At 57.4% G+C, this 21,452-nt stretch overlaps 1 protein-coding gene across 1 annotated transcript in view; it reads left to right on the top strand.

Annotated features, from left to right (window-relative positions):
• The window catches only part of MACF1 (microtubule actin crosslinking factor 1), a 117,145-nt gene that overhangs the window by 16,913 nt on the left and 78,780 nt on the right, over positions 1–21,452 (top strand). The window contains exons 7-36 of the mRNA XM_050715157.1: positions 3,895–4,061; positions 4,558–4,670; positions 4,762–4,868; positions 5,362–5,481; positions 5,588–5,683; positions 5,941–6,068; positions 6,177–6,270; positions 7,015–7,169; positions 7,319–7,595; positions 7,965–8,093; positions 8,364–8,441; positions 8,641–8,802; positions 9,428–9,532; positions 10,126–10,221; positions 10,631–10,756; positions 12,704–12,856; positions 13,300–13,454; positions 13,936–14,062; positions 14,455–14,638; positions 15,214–15,383; positions 15,650–15,828; positions 16,021–16,159; positions 16,647–16,840; positions 17,001–17,163; positions 17,473–17,556; positions 17,756–17,863; positions 18,498–18,596; positions 18,807–18,962; positions 19,192–19,280; positions 19,734–19,869. Of these exons, the coding sequence (XP_050571114.1) occupies positions 3,895–4,061; positions 4,558–4,670; positions 4,762–4,868; positions 5,362–5,481; positions 5,588–5,683; positions 5,941–6,068; positions 6,177–6,270; positions 7,015–7,169; positions 7,319–7,595; positions 7,965–8,093; positions 8,364–8,441; positions 8,641–8,802; positions 9,428–9,532; positions 10,126–10,221; positions 10,631–10,756; positions 12,704–12,856; positions 13,300–13,454; positions 13,936–14,062; positions 14,455–14,638; positions 15,214–15,383; positions 15,650–15,828; positions 16,021–16,159; positions 16,647–16,840; positions 17,001–17,163; positions 17,473–17,556; positions 17,756–17,863; positions 18,498–18,596; positions 18,807–18,962; positions 19,192–19,280; positions 19,734–19,869 (4,089 nt within the window). The remainder of the gene's footprint in view (positions 1–3,894; positions 4,062–4,557; positions 4,671–4,761; positions 4,869–5,361; positions 5,482–5,587; positions 5,684–5,940; positions 6,069–6,176; positions 6,271–7,014; positions 7,170–7,318; positions 7,596–7,964; positions 8,094–8,363; positions 8,442–8,640; positions 8,803–9,427; positions 9,533–10,125; positions 10,222–10,630; positions 10,757–12,703; positions 12,857–13,299; positions 13,455–13,935; positions 14,063–14,454; positions 14,639–15,213; positions 15,384–15,649; positions 15,829–16,020; positions 16,160–16,646; positions 16,841–17,000; positions 17,164–17,472; positions 17,557–17,755; positions 17,864–18,497; positions 18,597–18,806; positions 18,963–19,191; positions 19,281–19,733; positions 19,870–21,452) is intronic.

The raw sequence follows: 21,452 nt of genomic DNA, 5'->3' as shown, positions 1-21,452 counted from the left end.
AGTGAGATGCTTTGAATTTGTCTTGTTGCAGCTCCCAGGCTGTAAGATGGCTGTCTGGAGCGGCGGCGGGGCTGGCGGGCGGGCGCGGATGCGAGGGGCAGCGCGCAGCGCTGCGCGGTGCAAGACGTGCGGCTGAGCCGATGAAGCCGAGACCGGGATTTATGCGGGAGCAGCCGGCAGCCAGCCTCGCTGCGTTATTGCCGGCGCTTTCTGCACCGAGGAGATGGGGAATTCTCTGGGCTGCGTTAAAGAGCCGAAAGAAAAGGCTGCCGGAAAGGCTCCCCTGCCCCCCAAAAAACGGGTCCGCTTCAAACGGAGGCGGAGGGGGAAGAAGAGAGCGGTGCCAGCGGTGGCCCCGGAGGGGGAGCAGCCGGCCGTGGAGGTGGCCGCGGACGACGAGGCTCTGAAGTTGGAGGCAGCCCCGCGGCAGGAGGGCGGAGAGGACCCCGCCGGGAGCTGGCACCGAGGGGCTCTGCTGCCGGGGGGGGACCCCGGCCCCGGGCGCATCGTGCAGGTGAAGGAGAGGTTTCAGGGGGAAGTGCGGAAAGCTCACCTGGTGCTGGAGCCGCGGCGGCTGGGCGCGGAGGTGGAGGGGGATTCCCCGGAGGAGGGCACGACCGTCATCGCCCGGCTGCTGGAGAACCCCGCCGAGCAGGGCTGCGAGAAGGCGGTGAGCCGCCTGGTCCAGCTGCAGCGCAGCGGCACGGGCAGCAGCAGGGCCGTGCTCCTGCCTCTGCGACAGGGCACCGACGGCCTCTGGAGCCGCGCGGAGGGGCTGCTGTCCCCAGCAAGCTCCGTGTCCGGAGGGGAGCCAGCGGAGAGCCGGGAGCTGGGAGCCAGCGGCACCCCGGGGACCTGGGGGAGAGGAGACAGCGGCGAGCAAAGTTCAAGCGCTGCATGGACATGCACCTCCGCTGCGGAGCCAGGCACCATTTCGGAGCTGTCTACGCCGTCCCCCATGGTGGATCAGCTGGAAAACCCCAGCGCGGGGAAGGCACCGGGGCTGCTGTCGGACTGGGCCGGGCAGGGCGATGGGCGCGGGCTGCCGGCCTCCCGCAGCGAGTCCTCCTTCGGCGGCACGGCGCGCTGCTCCTCGGGGTACGGCAGCGACCCGGCCAAGAGCGCCGGAGCCGGTGGGACCCTGGCATCTCCTCCTGAAGGCAGACACGTGCCCGCGGCCCAGGGCCGGGCTCAGATGGGGAGCTCAAGGATGGACAGAGGAATGGTCAGTGTCTGCGGTTACCATTGCCTCCTTTTTTGGGGTGTGTGGGGGGGTCCGGCTCAGCAGACCCCAGGTCCTTGCGGTCCCTGGGGGTGGTGACCTCTGCAGGGGGCCCTGAGCCGTGCGCCACGAGGTGCAGCCTCATGCTGGGGTTGGGTGGGGTGAAGCTGCTGCAGGGAGCGCTCAGCAGAGCCTCTCCGTCTCCGAGCATCTCTGCTGGGTCTCGTTTGCACGGAGCCTGGAGATGCTGGGCAAGGGGAGCAGGGGGCACCCCGGGGACCAGCCCGTGCCATCCTCTGCTCCCACCATGGGCAGCCGGAGCCGGTGGGTGCGGGGCAGCGTGTGCTTGGGCTCTTGGTGCCTTTCCTTTTGCCGTGGGCGATCTGCTCGCTGGAGCTCGCTGCTCTCAGGGCTGCTCGCTCGGACGTGAGGCAGGGCTGTCACCTGCCCTTACCCCACGCTGGCTTTGGGTGGCAGCGGGTGACGAGAGGCTCCTGGAGAGCCTGCCTGCGGTCAGCGTGGCTGGGGAGGGACCGTGCCGGGGCTGGGGAACATGAGACGTGTCCCCCGGGTTCATACTTGCTCTGTGCCCTGGCAGAGGTGCAGCAGAAGCCGGCAGGAGTGGCTGGGAGCGGGTCGAGCTCTCCAGGTGGGACCCTGCTGGGTCCAGCACCATGCTGCTGGCAGGATGAGCCCCTTCTGTGCTCAGGGACAGGGTGCTGGGGGCTGCTTCGAAGATGCTTTTAGAGAGACAGGTGAAAGGTAGCAGAGTTGGCTTGGAAAGGAAGATGGATTATTTGCCTGTTCTGAGGAGGGTACCCAAGAGGAGGAGCTGGTGCTGTGCTTGTTTTTGGTCTGTTCTTGCTGTTGGAGGTTGCTCTTTAGGGGGTCACAGGGCTGGGTGAATCTGCGCTTGGGTTGGGCCAAGTTCGTCCCACCCCGGGGACAAGTGAGCGTTTGGGAGGGCCAGGAAGGGGCCGTGAGCCCCAGTACCTTGGCCGTGTTCAGACCGGTGTCGCAGCCACGCTTTGGACCTCAGCTGCCGGCCACCAGTTGCGGGATGAAGGAGGCTGAGGCTGGAAAGGTTGAGGAGGAGCTGGCCGCAGGTCCCAGGTGTTACCTGTCCCTCCTCGCTGCTGCCTCCCTAAATCTTTGTCCTGACACAGCCGTGATGGGAAGAAAGGAGGGTGGAGCTGGTGCCGCATCCTGCGCCTCCGTAAGCAGCTCCAGGAGGGTCTCCGGCAAGGACACCCTCGGGGGAAGGCAGGGCAGCCGGATAACCTTGCTGCTGAGGGACTGAGATAAGGAATTGCTTGAGCTGGTGCAGCCAGGAGCCTCCCTGGTGGACAGCAGAGCAGGCGAGCCCATGCGGAGCACGCGGATGGTCGGGTTCGCGGAGGGCCGGCGGGGAGCGGTGGGTGCCTGCCGCGGGCACGCGTGGGGGCCCCGGCACGTCGCCCACCTCCAGCCCCGCGGTGCTGTCCTCGGGGAGCCCCGCCTGGGTCTGGAAGAGTTAACGGCGGCGCTGGCGGCGCTGACAAAGAGCGGTTCTGTGTGTGACAGCGGAGCAGGCTCGGAGGGAGGTGAGCTGCAGCATACCAATTACAGCGGGCGGGCGGGAGGAGCGTTGGGCTGTGCTCCTGCGGGACGCGGCCGAGGTTTTCCCCAGCTCGTGTCTTGGGGGAACTGAGCAAAGGGATGTTTTGGGGATGGAGGGAGAGGGGCTCGGAGGGGCTTGGAGGGACCCGGTGAGGCTGCGGATGGGGCTGGGTCCTGCTGCTCGCGGCAGAGCTGGGAGAAGGAACCCAGCGAGCGAGCAGCCGGTCATGGTTCCACAGCACCCTGAAAGTATGTGCGGCTCACCCCCCCGCTTTGTCTGCCCCGCAATTAAGGCGAGGTAATTCTGCTAATTGGGCAGCTGGGGGGATGGGCAAGGAAAAAGCCGTGTCAATCAGAAATATTCCGGCATGCGGGGACACGTGCGTTTCGTCACGTGCGAGTCTGGGGTTCGCAGCCAGTGCTGTGCTTCTGGAAGGAGTCTGTGACGATCGGTCCCTTTTGTTGGGAAAGTGTGTCATGGTACCCCAAAAGTGGGCCCCGGTATCCCAAAAGTGGGTCCCAGTACCCCGGCACCTGTGACTCCAGCCATGGCGAGGCAGAGCAGGGACACGGCAGCCTTCGCCCTTCTTCCCTTTGCCCCCGGGCTCGAGCTGGTGGCCGTGCCCTGAGCAGCTCCGCTGGCTGCAGGAGGCGGCGGCAGACCTGTGCTGCCCGGTTCTCCTCCAGCACCCCGAGCGCTGGGTCCTGCTCCTTGGCAGTGGGCTCTGGGTGGAGGAGCAGCACCGGTGAGCTTGGTGGCACCGGTGGGCAGCCAGGGTTTGGTGCCAGGGACCAAATCTGCACCTTGTCCCCTGCCAAACCCGGCGGCTGTGCCTCCCTGGTGCCGGGGGCTCCGCTCTGCCCGAACCACGCAGCGCCCCGGCGTGTTCCTGTGGCTCTGGCAGTCCCTCGCCGAGTCCGCCAGCTCCAGGCCCCTCTCCCACGTGGCGACCAAGAGTTTTGTCCTGGTTTTCCTGGCAGCTGCCGGGTCTGGCTGCAGCCCCTAGGAGCTGGAGGCGCCTGGTGGAGCCTTCCCTCCTCCCACATCGCCCCACGGCTCTGCCTCCTTGCAGATCTCCGACATCTACATCAGCGGGGAGTCAGGGGACATGTCGGCCAAGGAGAAGCTGCTCCTGTGGACGCAGAAGGTGACCGCAGGGTACATTGGCGTGAAGTGCACCAACTTCTCCTCGTGCTGGAGCGACGGGAAGATGTTCAACGCGCTCATCCACAGATACAGGTGGGCAGAGAGGAGCGGTGGAGAGGAGGGTGGGAGGTGGGGGCCTCCCGAGGATCCCTGCCCACCGCTGCGTTTGGTGGTGGTCTGGGACACTTGAGATGTAGGTGAGACCTACCAGGGTCTCTTTTACCTTGAAATCGTCTCCTCTGCGAGGGAGCTGAGAGTTGGGCGCTCAGAAAACGCAACAAATACATCAGGTTGCAAGAAAAGCCATCTTCAACGTGGCTGGAGAAGGAGGCAAAAAAAGCTTTTAAACCAGAGTAGGGAGTGCGGCAGTGTTTTACATGAGAAAGCATCTTCTGGTAGCTGGAGGTAGCGCTGCCTTCCTGTGCCACTCTGCTCTGCTTCCCGTGGGGGTGGGCTGGGGGTGCTGCAGCCCAGCGCCCCTTGGGGAGCCACCGGCTGGGACAGGGACCTGGTGTCAGCCCCTTGGGGCTGCCGTGCCTGTCCGGGGTGCTCTGCCCTGGGCGTCAGGACCCCGCTGTGTGTTTTGCAGGCCAGATCTGGTGGACATGGAGCGGGTGCAGATCCAGAGTAACCGGGAGAACCTGGAGCAAGCCTTTGAGATCGCAGAGCGGCTGGGGGTGACGCGGCTGCTGGATGCTGAAGGTGAGCGGCTGGCGAGAGCGGCTGGGGTGGGGAGAGCAGAGCCCTCTGCCTGCTCCTGTCTCTCATAGCACTTCTGCTTCCCCTTTGCCAGACGTGGACGTCGAGTCTCCAGATGAGAAGTCTGTGATAACTTACGTGTCTTCAATCTACGATGCCTTTCCCAAAGTCCCCGAGGGAGGAGAAGGGATCAGCGCTGTCGTAAGTGATGCTGCTCTGCTCCTGGCCACGAGGCTGCCCTGCAGCCAGCTGGGATGCTGCGTCGCTGCGGGTTGGGAGGTTTCCCCTTCAGCCACAACAGGCTGGGAACAAGCTCAGGGGGAGGAAGGAGCTTCCCCATCAGCGTGTCTGCCCTCCTGAGCTGCTGGTGGGCCTCAGGGCCGTGCCACTCTCTATATCATGCAGATTATCCCCCAAGTTTTGAGCTCTTGAGGAAGCCGTGGGCAGCTTGGGGAAGCTGAGCTGGCTTCCAGGGAGCAGCTCGCCAGAAGAGGCCTCCTCCTCCCTCCTGTGCCCGGGTGGCCTCCCAGGAGGGAGGCACAGGCTGCTGGTCTGCGCTGCAACTGTGGTCACACCGCCTGGGTTCTCTCCTTGCTGCGGCCGGGGATGCGCTGGTCCAGAGGGGCTGGGCTCTGCCCCGCGGTGTCCTACCCGCTGGCAGTGCTTGAGCTGAGCAGGGTGCTCTACCTCGCAGGAGGTCGATTCGAGGTGGCTGGAGTACCAGACCCGCGTGGAGTCCCTCATCTCCTGGATCAAGCAGCACACGATACTTATGTCAGATAAATCCTTCCCCCAGAACCCCGTAGAGCTAAAGGTAGGTCCTGGGCAAGGTCCCTCTGCAGAACCCTGTGTCCTTGGCACCAAGAGCCAAGTGGTGGCATTCGCCGGGGTGGTTTCTGATGCAACCTTTCTCATCCCAGGCACTTTATAACCAATACATACACTTCAAAGAAACTGAAATCCCAGCGAGAGAGCAGGAAAAAGGAAGGATAGAGGAGCTCTACAAACTGTTAGAGGTAAGATTTGTCATAGCTACCCAGAGGTTTGTAGGTGGGAGTGTTGTGCTTTTAGCAAGACTAAAGTGTGCTCACTCCAGGTTTATTTTGGATTAGAGAAGTGGAAATAACCCTCAGGGCAAATTATTTAGCAAGTAGCACTCAGCAGGAGCGGAGGCAGAGCTGTTGCCTCGTAGCCCCACTTTCTTTGCTGGAGTCTGTCTCTGGCCAGCTCAAGAAGGAGGAATGAAATGCCATTCTGTTGGTGTTTTCTCCAGGTATGGATTGAATTTGGGCGCATCAAGTTGCCCCAGGGGTACCACCCCAACGATGTGGAGGAGGAGTGGGGCAAGCTGATCATAGAGATGCTGGAGCGCGAGAAGCTTCTGCGGCCAGCGGTGGAGAGGTCGGTGCTGCGCCTGCTGCGGGCAGAGCCCTGCGGGGACATCCCCCGCGCCCCTGCCTGGAGGGGTGTCCCAAAGCCGTTCTCATTCTCTTCCCTCTGTCGTCACAGGCTGGAGTTGCTGCTACAAATCGCGAACAAAATCCAGAATGGTGCTCTGAGCTGTGAAGAAAAACTCACTCTCGCGAAGAACACGCTGCAAGCTGTGAGTGGGGGGTGTTATTTTCCTCCCGGTGTTTTTTCTTTTGCCTCTTCTTTTATGCCCATCTCTGTTCCTCTCTTCTGCGTGGGGCTGAGGGTTCCTCGGGCAGCTTTCTTTGCCTGTGATGTTGAGCCCCTCGCAGCAGGACTGTAGGTGCACAGGTGGATACCCGGTGGTCTGTAGCACAAGGATCCTGGGGACAGACAGGCTGCTGCTGGTGGTGCAGCTAGCGAGGCTGGACCTCTGCAAAGCTGCTGGCTTGGAAGAGAACTACAGTTCTGGGAAAGCTTGTGGTAACATATGGCTTAAAAAAACCCACAGAAATATGCTTTTTTTTTTCTCTGAAAGAGTGGCAGAAAAGACTGGGTTGCAGACTGTAGCTACCTGGGTGTGGAGTACATTTCAGAAGAGTGTTTTGTTCTGGGACAAAGAGGTGCAGCGAGGAGCAAGGGATGGGTGCAGCTGGTTGAACCCAAGCAAGAAATGAAGTACCCATTTAACAGCAGTCACTAACTGCAGGGAGCCTCCATCACGAACAATTTTCAGTTCATCTGCAGAAGCTGTTCTAAAGGGGACGTCCTGGGTGCTGTGTGAGTTAGGAGTGGATGTTCCTCCACTCGGGTCAAGCTTGAGGATGAAAAGCTCCTTTCAGTCTTGAAGTCAGTGCTGGGTTTCCACCCCGTTCTCTCTGCCCGTGTGCCTGGGCTGGAGGGGACCCAGCCCTCAGGCTCCCCCGTCTCGGTGCAGGACGCCGCTCACCTGGAGTCCGGCCAGCCAGTGCAGTACGAGTCCGACGTGGTCGTGTACCTGCAGGAGTGCGAGGGGCTCATCCGCCAGCTGCAGGTGGATGTGCAGATCCTCCGGGATGAGAACTACTACCAGCTGGAGGAGCTGGTGTTCAGGTGAGAGGAGCTGTGGCTCACACAGCCTGCGCCTGGAGCAGCGTGCTCAGGCTCTTCTGCACCGCTGCGGGGAGGGAGGGCGCGTACGTGCCAGGAGGCAGCGCAGCACCAGCCCCGTCTGCTCACACGTGCCTTGTTTGCTCCACCAGGATCATGCGGCTGCAAGACGAGCTGGTGACACTGAGGCTCGAGTGCACCAACCTGTACAGGAAGGGCCACTTCTCCACCCTGGAGCTGGCGCCCGCTTCCACGCTGAGCACCACGCACGTGAAGGGCGAGCCCCTGACCAAAGGGCTGCACACCTCCTCTGCCTCCTGGTTCCGGAAGCCCATGACCAGGACAGAGCTCGTGGCCATCTCCTCTTCCGAAGATGAAGGCAGCCTCCGCTTCGTGTACGAGCTGCTGGCCTGGGTCGAGGAAATGCAGGTGAGAGCCGCCTCTGCCTCTCTGGACCAGACTGAAGATGGCCTGGTGTTGCTTTTTTTCCTGCCTTTATCTGCAAATAGTAATTGTTTTGATGGTTCAGAGTTTCTGGAGAGCACTGATGCTTTTGTCTTGAGTTTCGCCTCGTGTGATCCCATTCTTCAGCAGATATTGGAAAATTCTTTAAAGCTGCATGCAAATCTGTCATGATGCAGTCAGTCCTTTGGTCTTCCGTAGGCCTGAGACCTACAAGGACTGGTGGGATATTTGTTGCCTCTTCAGTGACCTAGGAGTTTTCTTTGCCCTCGTGTCTGTTTGAGATAGCACTCCTGGTCTGCAGGAGCTTGACTTGGACCTCTTGGCCTGTTTCAGATGAGGCTGGAGCGGGCAGAGTGGGGCAGCGACCTGCCGAGTGTGGAAGCCCAGCTGGAGACGCAGCGGCACATCCACGCCAGCGTGGAGGACTTGGGCTCCAGCGTCAAGGAGGCCCGCATGTATGAGGTATGGTGCTGTGCATGGGGTGGTGCTGGGCCTCGCGCTGCACTTGGAAAGAGGAGGGCATCAGGGTGTCACTTTTGTGGGTGAAGGTGGCTGGGGTGGATATTTTTTAAGGACAGAGCTTCTGAATGATGCTGGGCTGGTGTAAGAGGCTGCTGCCCTGAGCCATCCTCTCTTCCTCTTGCTCATACAGAGCTGGGGAGAAAGATTTGGAGGTGGGGTTTTAAAGGACGCTGTCCTGCACCAGGTAACGGGAACGCTTTCATCCTTCAGGGTAAAATGTCTCAGAATTTCCGTGCCAGCTACACAGAGACGCTCGGCAAGCTGGAGACACAGTACTGCAAACTGATGGTGAGTGCGCTTCGTGTGCGCTTCGAGCAACGTCTCCCACTGCAGGTCTGTCCTGGCCATGCAGGTCGAGCATCCCTGGTCTGCTGGGGAGGTTGGGGAAACCGCTCGTCTTCCAAGCAGGAAAGAGGAGCTGTGAGTCTCTGCCGAGGCTCAGCACCTGCTCCCAGAGCTCATGCATGGGTCGCTTCGTTCTGCTCAGGAAACCTCGAGCTTCCGACTGAGACACCTGCAGAGCTTGCATGGGTTTGTGTCTCGGGCCACTGCTGAGCTGATTTGGCTGAACGAGAAGGAGGAAGAGGAGCTGGCATATGACTGGAGCGACAGCAATCCAAACATTGCAGCCAAGAGAAACTACTTCTCGGTGAGTGAGTGGCCCGGCGCTGGGCTGGCAGGATGGGTGCTCTGTGGATTGCTCTGCTCTGCTCTTGAGCTACTGAGGCACCTTCAGCTACTTGCACAAGTCCCCAGAGGTAGCACGCTCCTTCCCAAGTCACTGAGCTTGTAGCTCCTGAGTGCAGCTGATAAAAGATCTCTCCCTAGAGCCGAAGGTACAAAAAAGTGTCTGTTTTAATTGAGCATCAGTTGAAAAGGCATCAAAAGATTTCTTTTAGCACCGCTTGAAACTAAAGACATGCTTATGTAGCAAAAAAAAAGTCTGGGCTAAAGAGGAAAATTGATTCCTCTTTAAAGCAGTATAAATAAATTGCTGTCTTTCCACAATTGTAATGTTTGGCACTGGAGAGGTCCCTGGGCAGGTTTCCAGCATCTGTGTTAGGTCTGCCCCGTGTGTTTGGTGCAGGAGGCATCCTGATGGGAAACGGCTGTGCTACTCTGACAAGCCTTGCTGGTTTCCTATCGGCAGCTGAGATCTGCTGATGTTTACTGCAGTGCTCTGTTACTGCTTGTTTTATTAGCTGGCCACGTGCTCTGAGTGCAGGCAGCTTTTGATAGCCAAGATTTGGCCTTTGCTCGTGTCCTTCACACAGGAGCTGACGATGGAGCTGGAAGAGAAGCAGGACATCTTGCGGTCCCTGCAGGACACAGCCGAGCTGCTGTCCCTGGAGAACCACCCCGCCAAGCAAACCGTAGAGGTGAGCGGGCAGGGGGAGAGTTGGGGGGGGGGAAGCCAACTTGGCATGGCCTTGGGGACGCGCGGAGCTGCTGCCCTGCCCCGCGGTGCCCTCACAGGTGCTCAGAGCTGGTGGTGCTTTGTGGTGGCAGAAGCACATCAGAGCCACGATAGAGCTGTTTTAATCTGGGGACACAGTGAGGAAATATAAAGCCGTTCCCAAACACGCCCGGCCTGGTGATGAGGCACCGATAAGCTTGTGCAGAGCGCGAGCCCCCTCCAGCAGCATGGGGCTGCAGGGAATGGCCACGGCTCCTGGGGGTCCCCCCATTTCCCATTTTGTGGTGCTGAAGCAGAGGGCTGCAGGGGCACGCTGTGGCCGGCGTGTGGTTTGCTGGCAGGCAGGCAGGCAGAAGGCAAACCTGTGTCTGCAGCAGCCCCCGACGTGTGCCGGTTCCTGTTCTGCCTTCCCGTGCTCTGTGTCTGCATCCAAACAATCCTGGCTGCAGCCAGATCTTGCCCATCTACGTCCATCCACCGGCAGCAGCGCTGTCCTTCCTGTGACCCTCCTGCTGGGAAGTGCTCATCACTCACTGCTGTTTGCGTGTTTCCCAGGCCTACAGCGCTGCTGTGCAGACTCAGTGGCAGTGGATTAAGCAGCTCTGCCTGTGTGTGGAGCAGCACGTGAAGGAGAACGCTGCCTATTTTCAGGTATGCAGGAGGGGAGCCCCAAATTCCCCTGGTTTCAGCGGGAGAGCAAACCCTGCAGCACGAGCTGGCTGCGATGGAGCGGCTGCTGGGTCCCGGCGCATGAGCTTCGTGCTCTGCGTGTCCCTTTGTGGGAGAGGGAAGCAGGGGGTTGCAGTGCTCATCAGGGTGCTTTCTTCTGAACCATCTCTTTCTTTTAAGCTGCTCTCAGGGAATATCTCACTTGGGCCAGAGGGCTCGGCTTCCGTGCGGTTCTGGCCGTCTGTGCAGGATGCTCACTGCTCCTGCAGTGCTACCAAACAGCAGCAGGATGCTGCTCGCTGAGGTTTTGGGGTGGTCTCCTGTAGAGCTGGGGGTTGCTGACAGCTGGGCCGAGTTGTGCAGGTTTCTGTGACGCTCTTTGGCTTTTCAGTTCTTCAGCGATGCCCGGGAGTCGGAGACGTACCTGCGTAACCTGCAGGACTCCATCAAAAGGAAGTATTCTTGCGACCACAACACGAGCCTGACGCGGCTGGAGGACCTGCTGCAGGACTCCATGGTGGGTTTGCTGAAGTCCCCGTCGCCCCGGGTGGGCAGCGCCTGCCCTGCTCCACTGCAGCAGCGCTGCTCGGGGCCCTGTGTGCCTGCTGTACACGGCCGTGGGGCACAGGCTGTGCGTGACCCCCCCTGCACCGCCGTGTGCGCTTAATGCTGCTGCTGAGAGCTGGGCCTCGGTGGCTGCAGCAGGGTACAGGTCCTTGTTTAGGGACACTTGCCACCATCTTCCTGTGCCCCTTGGTAAAGAGAGGTGGCAAGTGCTGTCTGTGCGAGGCCGTAGGTAGAGACGTGGAGAACAAAACAACTGAGCTAGTTCTCCCATCGGTGCCTGCCCGCAGCTGCGTGGCGGTGGCCATGTTCTGCTGGTGGAGGCATCGAGTGGACCTGAAACCTGCTCTCGTTATGCTGCTGCTTGTTAGCAGCTTGCTAGCTCCCTCAGAGCATGGTGGTAGGAGGAGAAGCTCTGCTCTTTGCACAGACCGAATCTGCCATGAATCCTTTGCACCATGGCAGTGGGCGGTGGGTGGCAAAGCCTCAGATGGGGTTTGAAGGCATGGACAGGGAGGATTTGGGCTGTGGGTTAACCTCAGCCCTGATGGAAGGGCAGGGAGGTTAAATCTGCTTGTGAAGGCTGGTGGCTGCTTTGGCTTTACTTTTGGTGGACTCCACTGCTGTGCAGCATGTCCGCAGGGAGGCTGCGATGCCGCTGCTGGCTCACGATGGGTGCGTCAGCTGGGCCAGGGCTCGCTGGCCCCTATCCTGCAGGCTCGGGGGCCCGTCCTCTCTGTCACGGTCCCGGGGCTGTCCTGCTCTGTCCTGCAGGGTTTCCAGGACGTGGAGCAGCCCGCAGGGCTCTCTGAGCCGTGTTTGGCAGCCCTGGGATGCGGCCGGCGGGCGGGAGAGGCTGGTGCTGGAGAGCGTCCACAGGGTCAGGACAGGGGCAGCTGCCCCAGCTCAGATTTATTTCTCTTTCTTACCTAATGAGTTAAAGTTCTATTTCTTCCAATCATGCTCCCGGGGACAGGCACAGGTAGTTTATTTAATCATTTCTTCTTTTTTTTGTTTGTTTTTTTACCATTAAATTATCCTCCACTGTTCTTAGCACACTAACCAACCCTGAGAGTACAAAGCATGAGGGAGAGCTTCTTTTCTGGGATCCTTTTTAACCTTTGCAGCCAGATCAGGCTAGCTGCGACTAATCACACGAGCTTCCAGTGTCGTGATCCGCACACGTCTCCATCAGTGGCCAGAGGTTGTTCTGTGGGAGCTTTGCCACCAGCCCCCTGGGTCGTCCCATCTCCGAACCCAGCAGGGACTCGTGGGAGTCACTCACACAACGTGTCCCTCCAGCCAGCAGATTTCTGCCCAAATCCAGAGACCTGTGCCATCACTCCACCACTAGCCACTTCTCCTGAGATGTTTTACCCACATAATTCATCGTATCCCCATTCCAGCCGTTGATTTAAACACGCCTTCATCCTTTGCTTTAGAAAAGGGAGCATGCTTCTGTGGTGTCTCCTCCAGGCAACTCAGTGTCCCTGGCTTCGGGCTGGGGCTTGTCCTGCTCTTTGCCATTTAAACCTCCTGGGACTTTCATTTTGGTGTATGCTGTGTTCTCTTTTTTTTTTTTTTTTCCCCTTTTGAAAGACAGTGTCTTCTTGTCCTAGCAGCAAAAGAGCCAGAGGCGTGCATGCAGCTTGGCAGGGCAGTGGGAGGAGTAGTGGAGAGGTCCCAGCCCAAGCTGAACTCGTCTCCCTCCCACCTTTCCTCCCACCCCATCTCTCCTGACCCCTTCTTCCCACCCTGGTCAGGGCAGCCGGCTCCTCCCGACATGGTTGTTCAGCCTCATGAAGGCTGGCGTTGGGGCAGGGGGTGCCGAGGTGCTTGAGAGAAACCTCCTCTCCTCCTCGTCCTCGAGCAACCCGTGCTTGGTCCTTCTTCCTGCCAGGACGAGAAGGAGCAGCTCATCCAGTCGAAGAGCTCCGTCGCCAGCCTGGTGGGCCGCTCCAAAACCATCGTGCAGCTCAGGCCCAGGAACCCGGAGCACCTCGTGAAGAGCACGATCCCCATCAAGGCTGTCTGTGACTATCGGCAGATCGAGGTGAGGCTCCGAGCGGGCTGCAAGAACGAGGCAGGGGAGCGCTGCCTGTGATGGTTTAGGACCAGTTTAGTTTGTCTGTCAATGACAAGCAGGAACGGAGTGGGAAGTGGGGAGGAGGGAAGTAGCTGGCTGGTTCTCCCGGAGGAGACTTCCACGTCTCAGATTTATTCTGGGCAGGAGTTAGTCCTTCTCCTCGAGGAGGGTGAGCTTCACCCACCTCAGCCAAACCAGCACGTGGGTGGCAGCCAGCTTTGACTTCCTAGCGCCTTCCTCTCCAGACAGTGCATGCAGAACTGCTGGGCAGTGTAATCTGCTTTTGCTTGATGAAATGGAGCCGTATTCGTGGGGGCTGGCCGTCCTCCGCGGGACAGGGCTGGCAGCAAGGGTGGGCGCGAGCGGCCCCGCTGCTGGCTCTGACGGGCTGGGTGTTGGTGCCGCCGCAGATCACCATCTGCAGGAACGACGAGTGCGTGCTGGAAGACAACTCCCAGAGAACCAAGTGGAAGGTGATCAGCCCCACGGGGAACGAGGCCATGGTGCCCTCGGTGTGCTTCTTGATCCCCCCTCCCAACAAAGAGGCCATCGAGGTGGCCAACAGGTAACTGGCTGGTCTCTGCTGTGGGGGAATCCCAGGGGTGCAGAGACTCCTTGCGCGGTGGGTTATTTACTTTTCAGAGGTCTGCTGTGGTGGGGGCAGGAAAACATCCCTGCCTGGCGTTTGGTCTGCATGAATTGCAAGAGGCAGGGTGATGGCATGGGAGGAGCAGCTCCTTGTGGGAAGGAGCCGGGGTGGAGGAACAGGGGTGAGCGAAGGAAGGAATCCCTTGTGGATGTAGGGCTGCAAACTCTGTCACAGCAACTGCTCTGGTAGCTTGTAAAAGAGCAAATATCAGTTTGGGAGGAGGGATTCCTGGAGGGACCTCCTGCACTGAGCAGCAGGAGGGCAGGAGTGTTGCTGTAGGCTGGGATTGCTGGCGTGGCAGGCTGCTGCTTGGCAGTGGTGGCCGGCAGATGAACAGGGTCAGGGCTGCTGTGCTGGGGAGGTCTGGGGCTGACAGATCTGCTCCTTCCCTTCATAGGGTTGAGCAGTTGTACCAGAAAGTGATGGCTCTGTGGCACCAGCTCCACATGAACACAAAGAGCCTCATCTCCTGGAACTACCTGCGGAAGGACATCGCCTTGGTGCAAAGCTTCAGCATGGAAAAGGTACGGTAGAAATTTCTGTGTGCCTGGCTCCTGAGCTGCACTGCTGCACTGCCGGCTTTCCTCGCGTGGATGGGGATGAAAGGAAGTGTTAAAGGGAAGAGCAGAGACCACAAGGACCGGGAAGCCAAGGGTCTTTGACCAGGTTTCAGTGCATTTTTTCCCAGTAAAAAAAAGCATCAGCAGTTTGCACTGAACTGAAATAACAGATTGTGGACTTAGCATTTCATTGGGGAGTGAGCAAGGCTGGAGGGAGACTTGAGGCTGATACGGAGGAGCTTTGCCGTTTCTCCTCGGAAGAGAAAATACTTGGCAAATGGAGGTGCTGCACTTGGGAGGCTGGCTTCAGGTGATCTGCAGGAGGCTGGAAATGGACGTTGCTTTTCCGCTTGCAGCTCAGATCCCTGGCTCAAGGGGAGTGCCAGCAAGCCGTGAGGAGCCTCCAGGCGCACTATGAGGACTTCCTGCAGGACAGCCGGGACTCGGAGCTCTTCTCAGTGTCAGACCGGCTGCGCTTGGAGGAAGAAGTGGAGTCTTCCAAGGAACACATCCGACAGCTGCTGGAGTCCATGGAGAATGGTAAGCTTCACAGGGCTGATGGATTAACCAGGAGCTGTGGGGACTAATAAACAAAGGATTTATGGGATGGCTTCATTTTCTCATTTTTTTCTGAGCTGGCTGGATGATGGTGTGTGCAGCTGCTCTACTTATTCCTCCATCCATTCAAATGTTCAGCCTTTGTCCAGTGATGTTCCTGCAGAGCAGGCTTGGGCTTTGCATATTCAGGTTAACTGCCAAGTCCTCTTATCCTAACATTGTTGGAGACGAGTTTAGTCAGTAGTCGGGACACATTCTGAGCACAGAGTCCTCTCCGTGTTCAGTCTTTTAACAAAATGTTTTTGGCAGCCGCAGTCCCACTGTTCAGAGCTGGGGGCATGGCAGGACCGAGTCCCACTGGGGCTGGTGGCCTTGGCTTTGCCACGTGAGGTGTCCTGTGGCTGGACTCGTTCTTGGCAGTGTTTGAATGAGTTGAACTTGATTTTCCACCTGAGCTGAGACCCCCCAGCACCTCGGTGCTGTGCGTGGCTCCGAGGCTCCAGGAAGGAACTGAGCAGGGCTGAGAGCTGCTCTTTTGCTTTGTCTGTGATGTGCAGAAGACAAGGATGAGACTGTTGCCAGGACGTATCTCTCTGAGCTCAAGAACATCCGTCTGCGCCTGGAGGAGTGTGAGCAGCGACTTGTGAGCCGCATCCAGTCCCCCAGCAGCACCCGAGCAGACGGTGACAGCATCCAGGAGAACACCCTCCGCATCGCCGAGCAGGAGGTCAGTGCTGCTGAGAGCCATGGAGGAGAGGAAGCTGCCGGCCACTGCTTGTGGCTTGTGCCTGGACTGGCTTTAACTTCTCCGTGGTGAATGTGTGGGCAGTGGGTGCCTGCCTCTGTGTGTTTGAGGGGATCTTGCACAGAAAGCACGCAGGAAATCAAGCGAGCTTCCTGCTTGATTTCATCCCTGTCCCCTTCACCTTGACAATCCTGCTTTTCTCTGCCTGCTTGGGCGCCCCTTTCATGTTTGTTCCCTTCCTTCCACAGCGTGTGCAGGAGGATCTGCAGAGGCTCAAATCCGACCTGCGGTACGTTTCTGAGAGGTGTTACAGCTTCCTCGACAAAGCTCCTGCTGGGTCCAGCACGCCGCATTTGCGTTCTGAACTCGACTTGGTGGTGAACAAGATGGACCAGATGTACGGGCTGTCTTCCATCTACCTGGACAAGTGAGTTGGGACCTGCCTCTCTTTGTGGGTACCTTTTTGTATCCGTCTGCTACAAACCCTTCTTCTGTTCCTCTAACTCAACAATTTGTGTTGAGCGCCATCAGTCTGTGACGTGGTGCAAACAGCCTCACAGTCAAGAGGATCTCTGCCAAATTTTGGGTGTCAATGTGCTGTCTCTCTCTGATTTGCCAGGTTGAAGACGGTTGATGTCATTATTCGTAGCACCCAAGGAGCAGAGTCTCTGGTCAAAGGATATGAGGTCAAGCTGAGCCAGGAGGAGGCCGTCCCAGCTGACCTGACAGCTATTCAGTCGCACAGAACTGCCCTACAGGTTGGTGTTGTTCACTTCAAAGTGTGCAGGGAGAAACCAGCCAGCGCTTTGGTGTTTGTCAAGTAGGGTCCTTCCCTTTCTGTGCTGAATTTACGTTGCATGCTGTTTTTCTTGCCCAAAATAGCTGCCAGGAAGGTTTTGTCCTCCTTATGTGATCCCCTATTGCTCTGTAAAGGTAAAGGAGCTGCTATGGCCTTGTGCTTTCACTTGTAGAGCACAAGCTAATACATATGAACATCTTGGCAGCTACGTGTCCGCTGCTCTAAGACAGGGGCTGATGATCCAATCTGACTTGCTCCAAGCTGGCGACATGCTCCCCTCCATTTGGCATCTCCTAAGTCTGTAATCGGCTTGTTCTTTGCAGCTTTCTCAGGCTTTTCAGCTACAGGAAGCAGAGAATCTCTGATTTAATGGCAGTCTTAGGGGAAGCCGTGTGTTCTGTTTTCCTTGAAGTTAAACTCAAGCTGTCTCTTGCTGTTTTTTGAAGCAATGGCTTGGGGAAGTGAAGGACAAGAGCTCCGTGTTCTCCGTGCTAAAGGAGGAGATGGCAAAGGCGAAGGCAGTGGGAGAGCAGCTGTACCAGCTGAGGCAGGAGCGCAGCATCGACCTCGAGCGCTTTCAGGAGAAGGAAAGCCAGCTGTGGGATCGCTGGCAGAGAGTCTGCACCCAGATTGAGACCCGGTGAGAAACCTGCCCCCATTTGCTTTCATGATTCAACTGAGAGCTTCGGCCGGCTGCTTTACAGTGATACTTTTCCAGCTGGGAGTCCCACTGGGGACTGGGATATCCCTAAAGCCTACAGCAGGTCTTCACCCTCCTCTTGTCCCGATTCTCCTTTCAGCCACACGGAGCTGGAAAGCATCCAGGAGGTGCTGAGCGATTACCGGCAGTGCCACAGCACCCTAATCCAGTGGATCGAGGAGATCACCATCCAGCAGGAGCTGATGAAACCTGGGCAGGCGGAGGACAGCCGGGTGCTGTCGGAGCAGCTGAGCCAGCAAACGGTGAGACAGGAGCTTGAGATGTCTTGACAGCATGGTCACTGCAGTGACCGTGTCTTTTTTTTTCCATCTGTAAGCTTGAAAATATGAATGCTTTAAGGCATGTGAAATGTGGTGGGGAAGACACTGCAGGCCTGAGCTGTCTGAGAAGCAGAGAAGCTGCTTAACTTGAGGTGGAAATGGGCCTTGCATTAAAAAAAAAGGAGACTATAAGGCTTCACCAAAAAGGCAAAGGACAGGGACTGAAATTCAGCACATTTTCACCTGTGGCAGTCATCTTGACAACCATTTTTGCTTTGAATTTTGTTGAAGGCTTTGGCTGCAGAAATCGAGAAAAATCAAGCCAAACTGGACCAGTGTCAGAAATTCTCCCAGCAATACTCGGCTGCTGTCAAGGTATGGGCCCCTTCCTAAATCTAGGGCACAGTTGGCTGGGCAGAAACAGCCCCAGGACAGTTTGCATCTTGCATGCTCTTAACTTTGGGCATGAGCAGAGATCCAGCTGCAGGCAAACTAGCAGGAATTAGAGATCTGAGGGTGCAGTATGAAAGAAATGACTGCAACATCTTTCTCTCCATCCTGGTTTCCTTTGCAGGACTATGAGTTGCAGCTCATGACATACCGGGCGTTTGTGGAGTCGCAGCAGAAGTCCCCCATGAAACGTCGACGCATGCTCTCGTCCTCAGATGCCATCACACAGGAGGTGGGAACGCGTCTGCGCCCCTTGCGAGGGGGCAGTGGTGTGGGGGGCTCCTCTACTCTGAGCAAATCGCCAAGCAGCCTCTGTGAAATGAGCTCCTTTCTGCTGAACTCTCTGTATAAATAAAGTTTCCACCCTCGCTGTTTTTTCCAATAGCCAGAGAGGATGGCTTAGTGCTCTAAGCACCAGGTATGAAATACCTAGACTCCTGGGAACCCCTGGGTCAAATCCAGCAGGGTCAGCTCAGCCCTTCGGCCCAGCGAGGTAAATAACCGGAGCGCCATGCAGCATTACTGTGTGTGCATCTTTGGGATGAGCCCTTTAGAGACTGAGCTCTTGTTTGCTCCATGTGGATTTTAAAGATCCCAGTGGCCCTCTTTGTAAGAGTTGAGCACCTGCCCCAGTGTCCGTGACCGGAGTCTTCCCTTCGCTCCAGTGTTGTGCAGCATGCCGTGTGTGGCCACATCCCTCCCCTCCAGAGTTGCTGCATTTCAGTGGTGCTATACTGGGTCTGCGAGGTGCCTGGGGATCCTCCCAAGGGAGAGGTGGTGCATCCATGTCGTGTACTGTACGGTACGTTGCACTGATTCACTGGTTGTGACTGATGCGTCCTGTTTCTCCGTCTGTCCCTTTGCAGTTCATGGATTTGCGGACTCGCTATACAGCTCTGGTGACACTAACCACGCAGCACGTGAAGTACATCAGCGATGCTCTGCGGCGCCTGGAGGAAGAGGAGGTAAGGGAACTGTACGGAACTGAACTCCGTTACAATCATCCAGGCTCATTTCCTGGCACCACAAGGATGCCGCTTCACTTCTCTGACGTCCACCCTCAGCTTTTCAGTTCCACGTTTAGGTTGTGTCTCAGGTGCTGCTCCTGAGAGCCTCTCTGCCTCTGGGCAGCTGGGACCCCCTTGACATGGTTGTCTTTCTCCTCTGTTTTGCAGAAAGTAGTGGAGGAAGAGAAGCAGGAGCATGTGGACAAGGTGAAGGAGCTCCTGGGCTGGGCCTCGGGCTTGAGGCAGAGCGTGCAAGGCAGGACGGCTGCTGCCAGGAGCAGCAGAGAGCTGGGCGACATCGAGAAGTCCATCTCAGAGCAGCAGGTAAACACAGGGCCTTCTCTGTCCATCTCTGACCAATGCATGTTACATGTGCCTGTCCTTGTTGTATCACGGCGTTATTCTGCTTCCAGGAGAGGTTTCCTACATCTCTAATGACCAAAAGCCCCGAGGCTTTCTATGGCATGCTTTGTGAGGGCAACTGTGAGGCTGTTTGTATAACTTCAACTCTTTTTCCACAGCTGAATTAAGCTTCCTTCTGCTTTTTCAACAGGCCCTCAATGAGGAGCTGGCTGCGAAGAAGGAGCAGGTCTCTGAGGCCATCAAAACTTCACAAATCTTCCTGGCAAAGCACAGCCACAAGTGAGTGCAGCCTGAGGAGGGAGGGAGGCAGGGGGAGCAGAGGGGGGGGAGCTGAGTTACCTTGAGGTGGGTGCTGGTGGGCTGGTGTCCTCAGAGCCCACTGCCTGATTGCCATTGAAAACAGTGCCTAGCTACATAGGAAAGCGGCCATTTTTCTCATCTGCAACAACTATGAACTATGAAACCTGTTTATTCTGTTGGGACAATACTAATCCACTTTAGTAGTGAACTAACCCCGAATATTTGGGGATTTGGTCATTATAATGCAGGTCAGTCTTTGCCGAGCACAATTACTGTCCCTCATTTTCACTGTGCCAGGCAAAAAGTAGGGCAGTGTGAAGAGGAGACTCATTGTGGGTTTGGCGTTTTCCTTCATGAGAAAACTTTTTTCATTCTCAGGAGCTGGGAGATGGTTTGTGTAACTTCCCTGAGAGTTTTTCCTTTCCCTTGCAGGCTTTCCCATCAGGAGAAGGAACAGATTTCCGCTCAGATCGCTGCCCTGAAGGACACCTACCAGGCGCTCTGCAGCGACTCCTCGGAGCAGCTCCAGCAGCTCCAGAGCCAGCTGGCTCAGGAGACAGAGCACAAGGTACTGGTCCCCGCTCAGCCCAGTGGCCGCACGGCACAGGGCCCTCCTCAGGGTGTGAACACGGTTGTGCTCGGTTCTGTGTCTCATGGCCACCAGCCACTCCTGCCCGTCAGCTTTCTTACTTGTATGTGGTTGCCTCCCATCTCTTCTGTCCATGACCTGAAGTGTCTGGGCTGGGGTGGCCACTGGTGGCCGAACAGGAGCCATTGACCTGCTGTTGCAGGTCACTGAGAGGGAGCTGTCCTTTGCAATGCTTTCAGTCAGAGCTGAAAAAAGGTTGGCTTGCTCACATGGTGGGCAGAGGAAAATGGAGTTCTGTCCTGAAAGTGGTGCCCTTGGCAAGCCTGTCTCCTCAAGTAATGCCCGTTCAGTGTTTAACCAGGGAGGGCTGGGGCTCGGAGGCAGTCCGCATGCAGGAGGCACATGAAGGTGGGTTTCTGCAGAAGCATGTTCGCCTCTGCAGCCTCGTGCATCTCAGGGCCTGGCGAGGGATTTGTTTGGGTTGTGCCTCGATGAAGTTGCCCTCCAAGTGGAAGGGGACTGCGTTGTCCCACCAGGGCCCCCACAAACACGGGTTCTGCACTGCCCCCAGCTGGGCCCGCTGGGCCCCAGTGCTCCTGCCAGTCCCGTGGGGTAGGGGGGCTCCAGGCGCATCCTTACTGCCTCTGTACTGGTGTGAGCTGTCCTCAGTCATTCACAGATATACATGTACGTGTTATATAAGTGTATATACATGTGTCGATGGATATATTTGTGTGTTTGCTTGCTGGCTCCCTGTACTCTGAAGCAACGGCCTACTCAGATCTGGACATGGTGTGGGTTTGGGCTGCTGGGTCTGTGAGTGAAGCCCTGCTCTAGCAGATCACGGGAAGACGGGGTAGGGCTGCTTATCTGAGATCTGTATCTCCAGCCTTCACTTACAAATACAGCATCTCCCTTTTGAATTGGGCTTTCCAACACATTTTGGCTGTCACCATGCAAGTCCCATTAGTCCCCGTCTGGCAGAGCGAGCCCGCAGTGCCGCTGCTCCGCACAGCAAACCCGCTCCAGGCGGTGGTCACGGCTCAGCCATCACAGCTTCAACACTTCTGCCACCGCTGCAGCTGAGAGAAGCCTGCCAGTGGAAAGGATGCTGTTCCCTTTCCCTTTTCCTCCCTCCTGGGCAGGAAAATGACCTTGGTGTGCAAGCTTTCTCCTGGGCTCGCTGGGCCATTTCCGTGCAGCAGGAGCGTGCTGTGGGGCTCAGGTCAGAACAGTTTTCACTCACTCTCTTGACGAAGCCCAGGAAAAGAAGCAAAACGGCACTATGGCTCCGCCGTAGATCCTTGGCCCACATATGAGATTATCACGTGGCTGTTGTGTGGTACAGTTGCTTCATTGTACAGGGAGCATGAAGGACTCTTAACATTTGCTTGCTGGAAACATCCAATTGTCAAGACAGAGGTTATAAAATTAAAAAGAAAAAAAAAAAAAAGCAAAGCAGAACGCGCTAAATTGAGCATGATGTGTCCCTGTACAGTTTGTGTTTCACGTCAACTGTTTTTAAGATTAACTGACATCCTTGCTTACAAGTTTAACTAACC

The sequence above is a fragment of the Cygnus atratus genome, chromosome 23, assembly GCF_013377495.2.
Source record: "Cygnus atratus isolate AKBS03 ecotype Queensland, Australia chromosome 23, CAtr_DNAZoo_HiC_assembly, whole genome shotgun sequence".
In the NCBI taxonomy this organism is placed as follows: Eukaryota; Metazoa; Chordata; class Aves; order Anseriformes; family Anatidae; genus Cygnus; species Cygnus atratus.
This window is presented reverse-complemented; position numbering and strand designations above follow the sequence as displayed.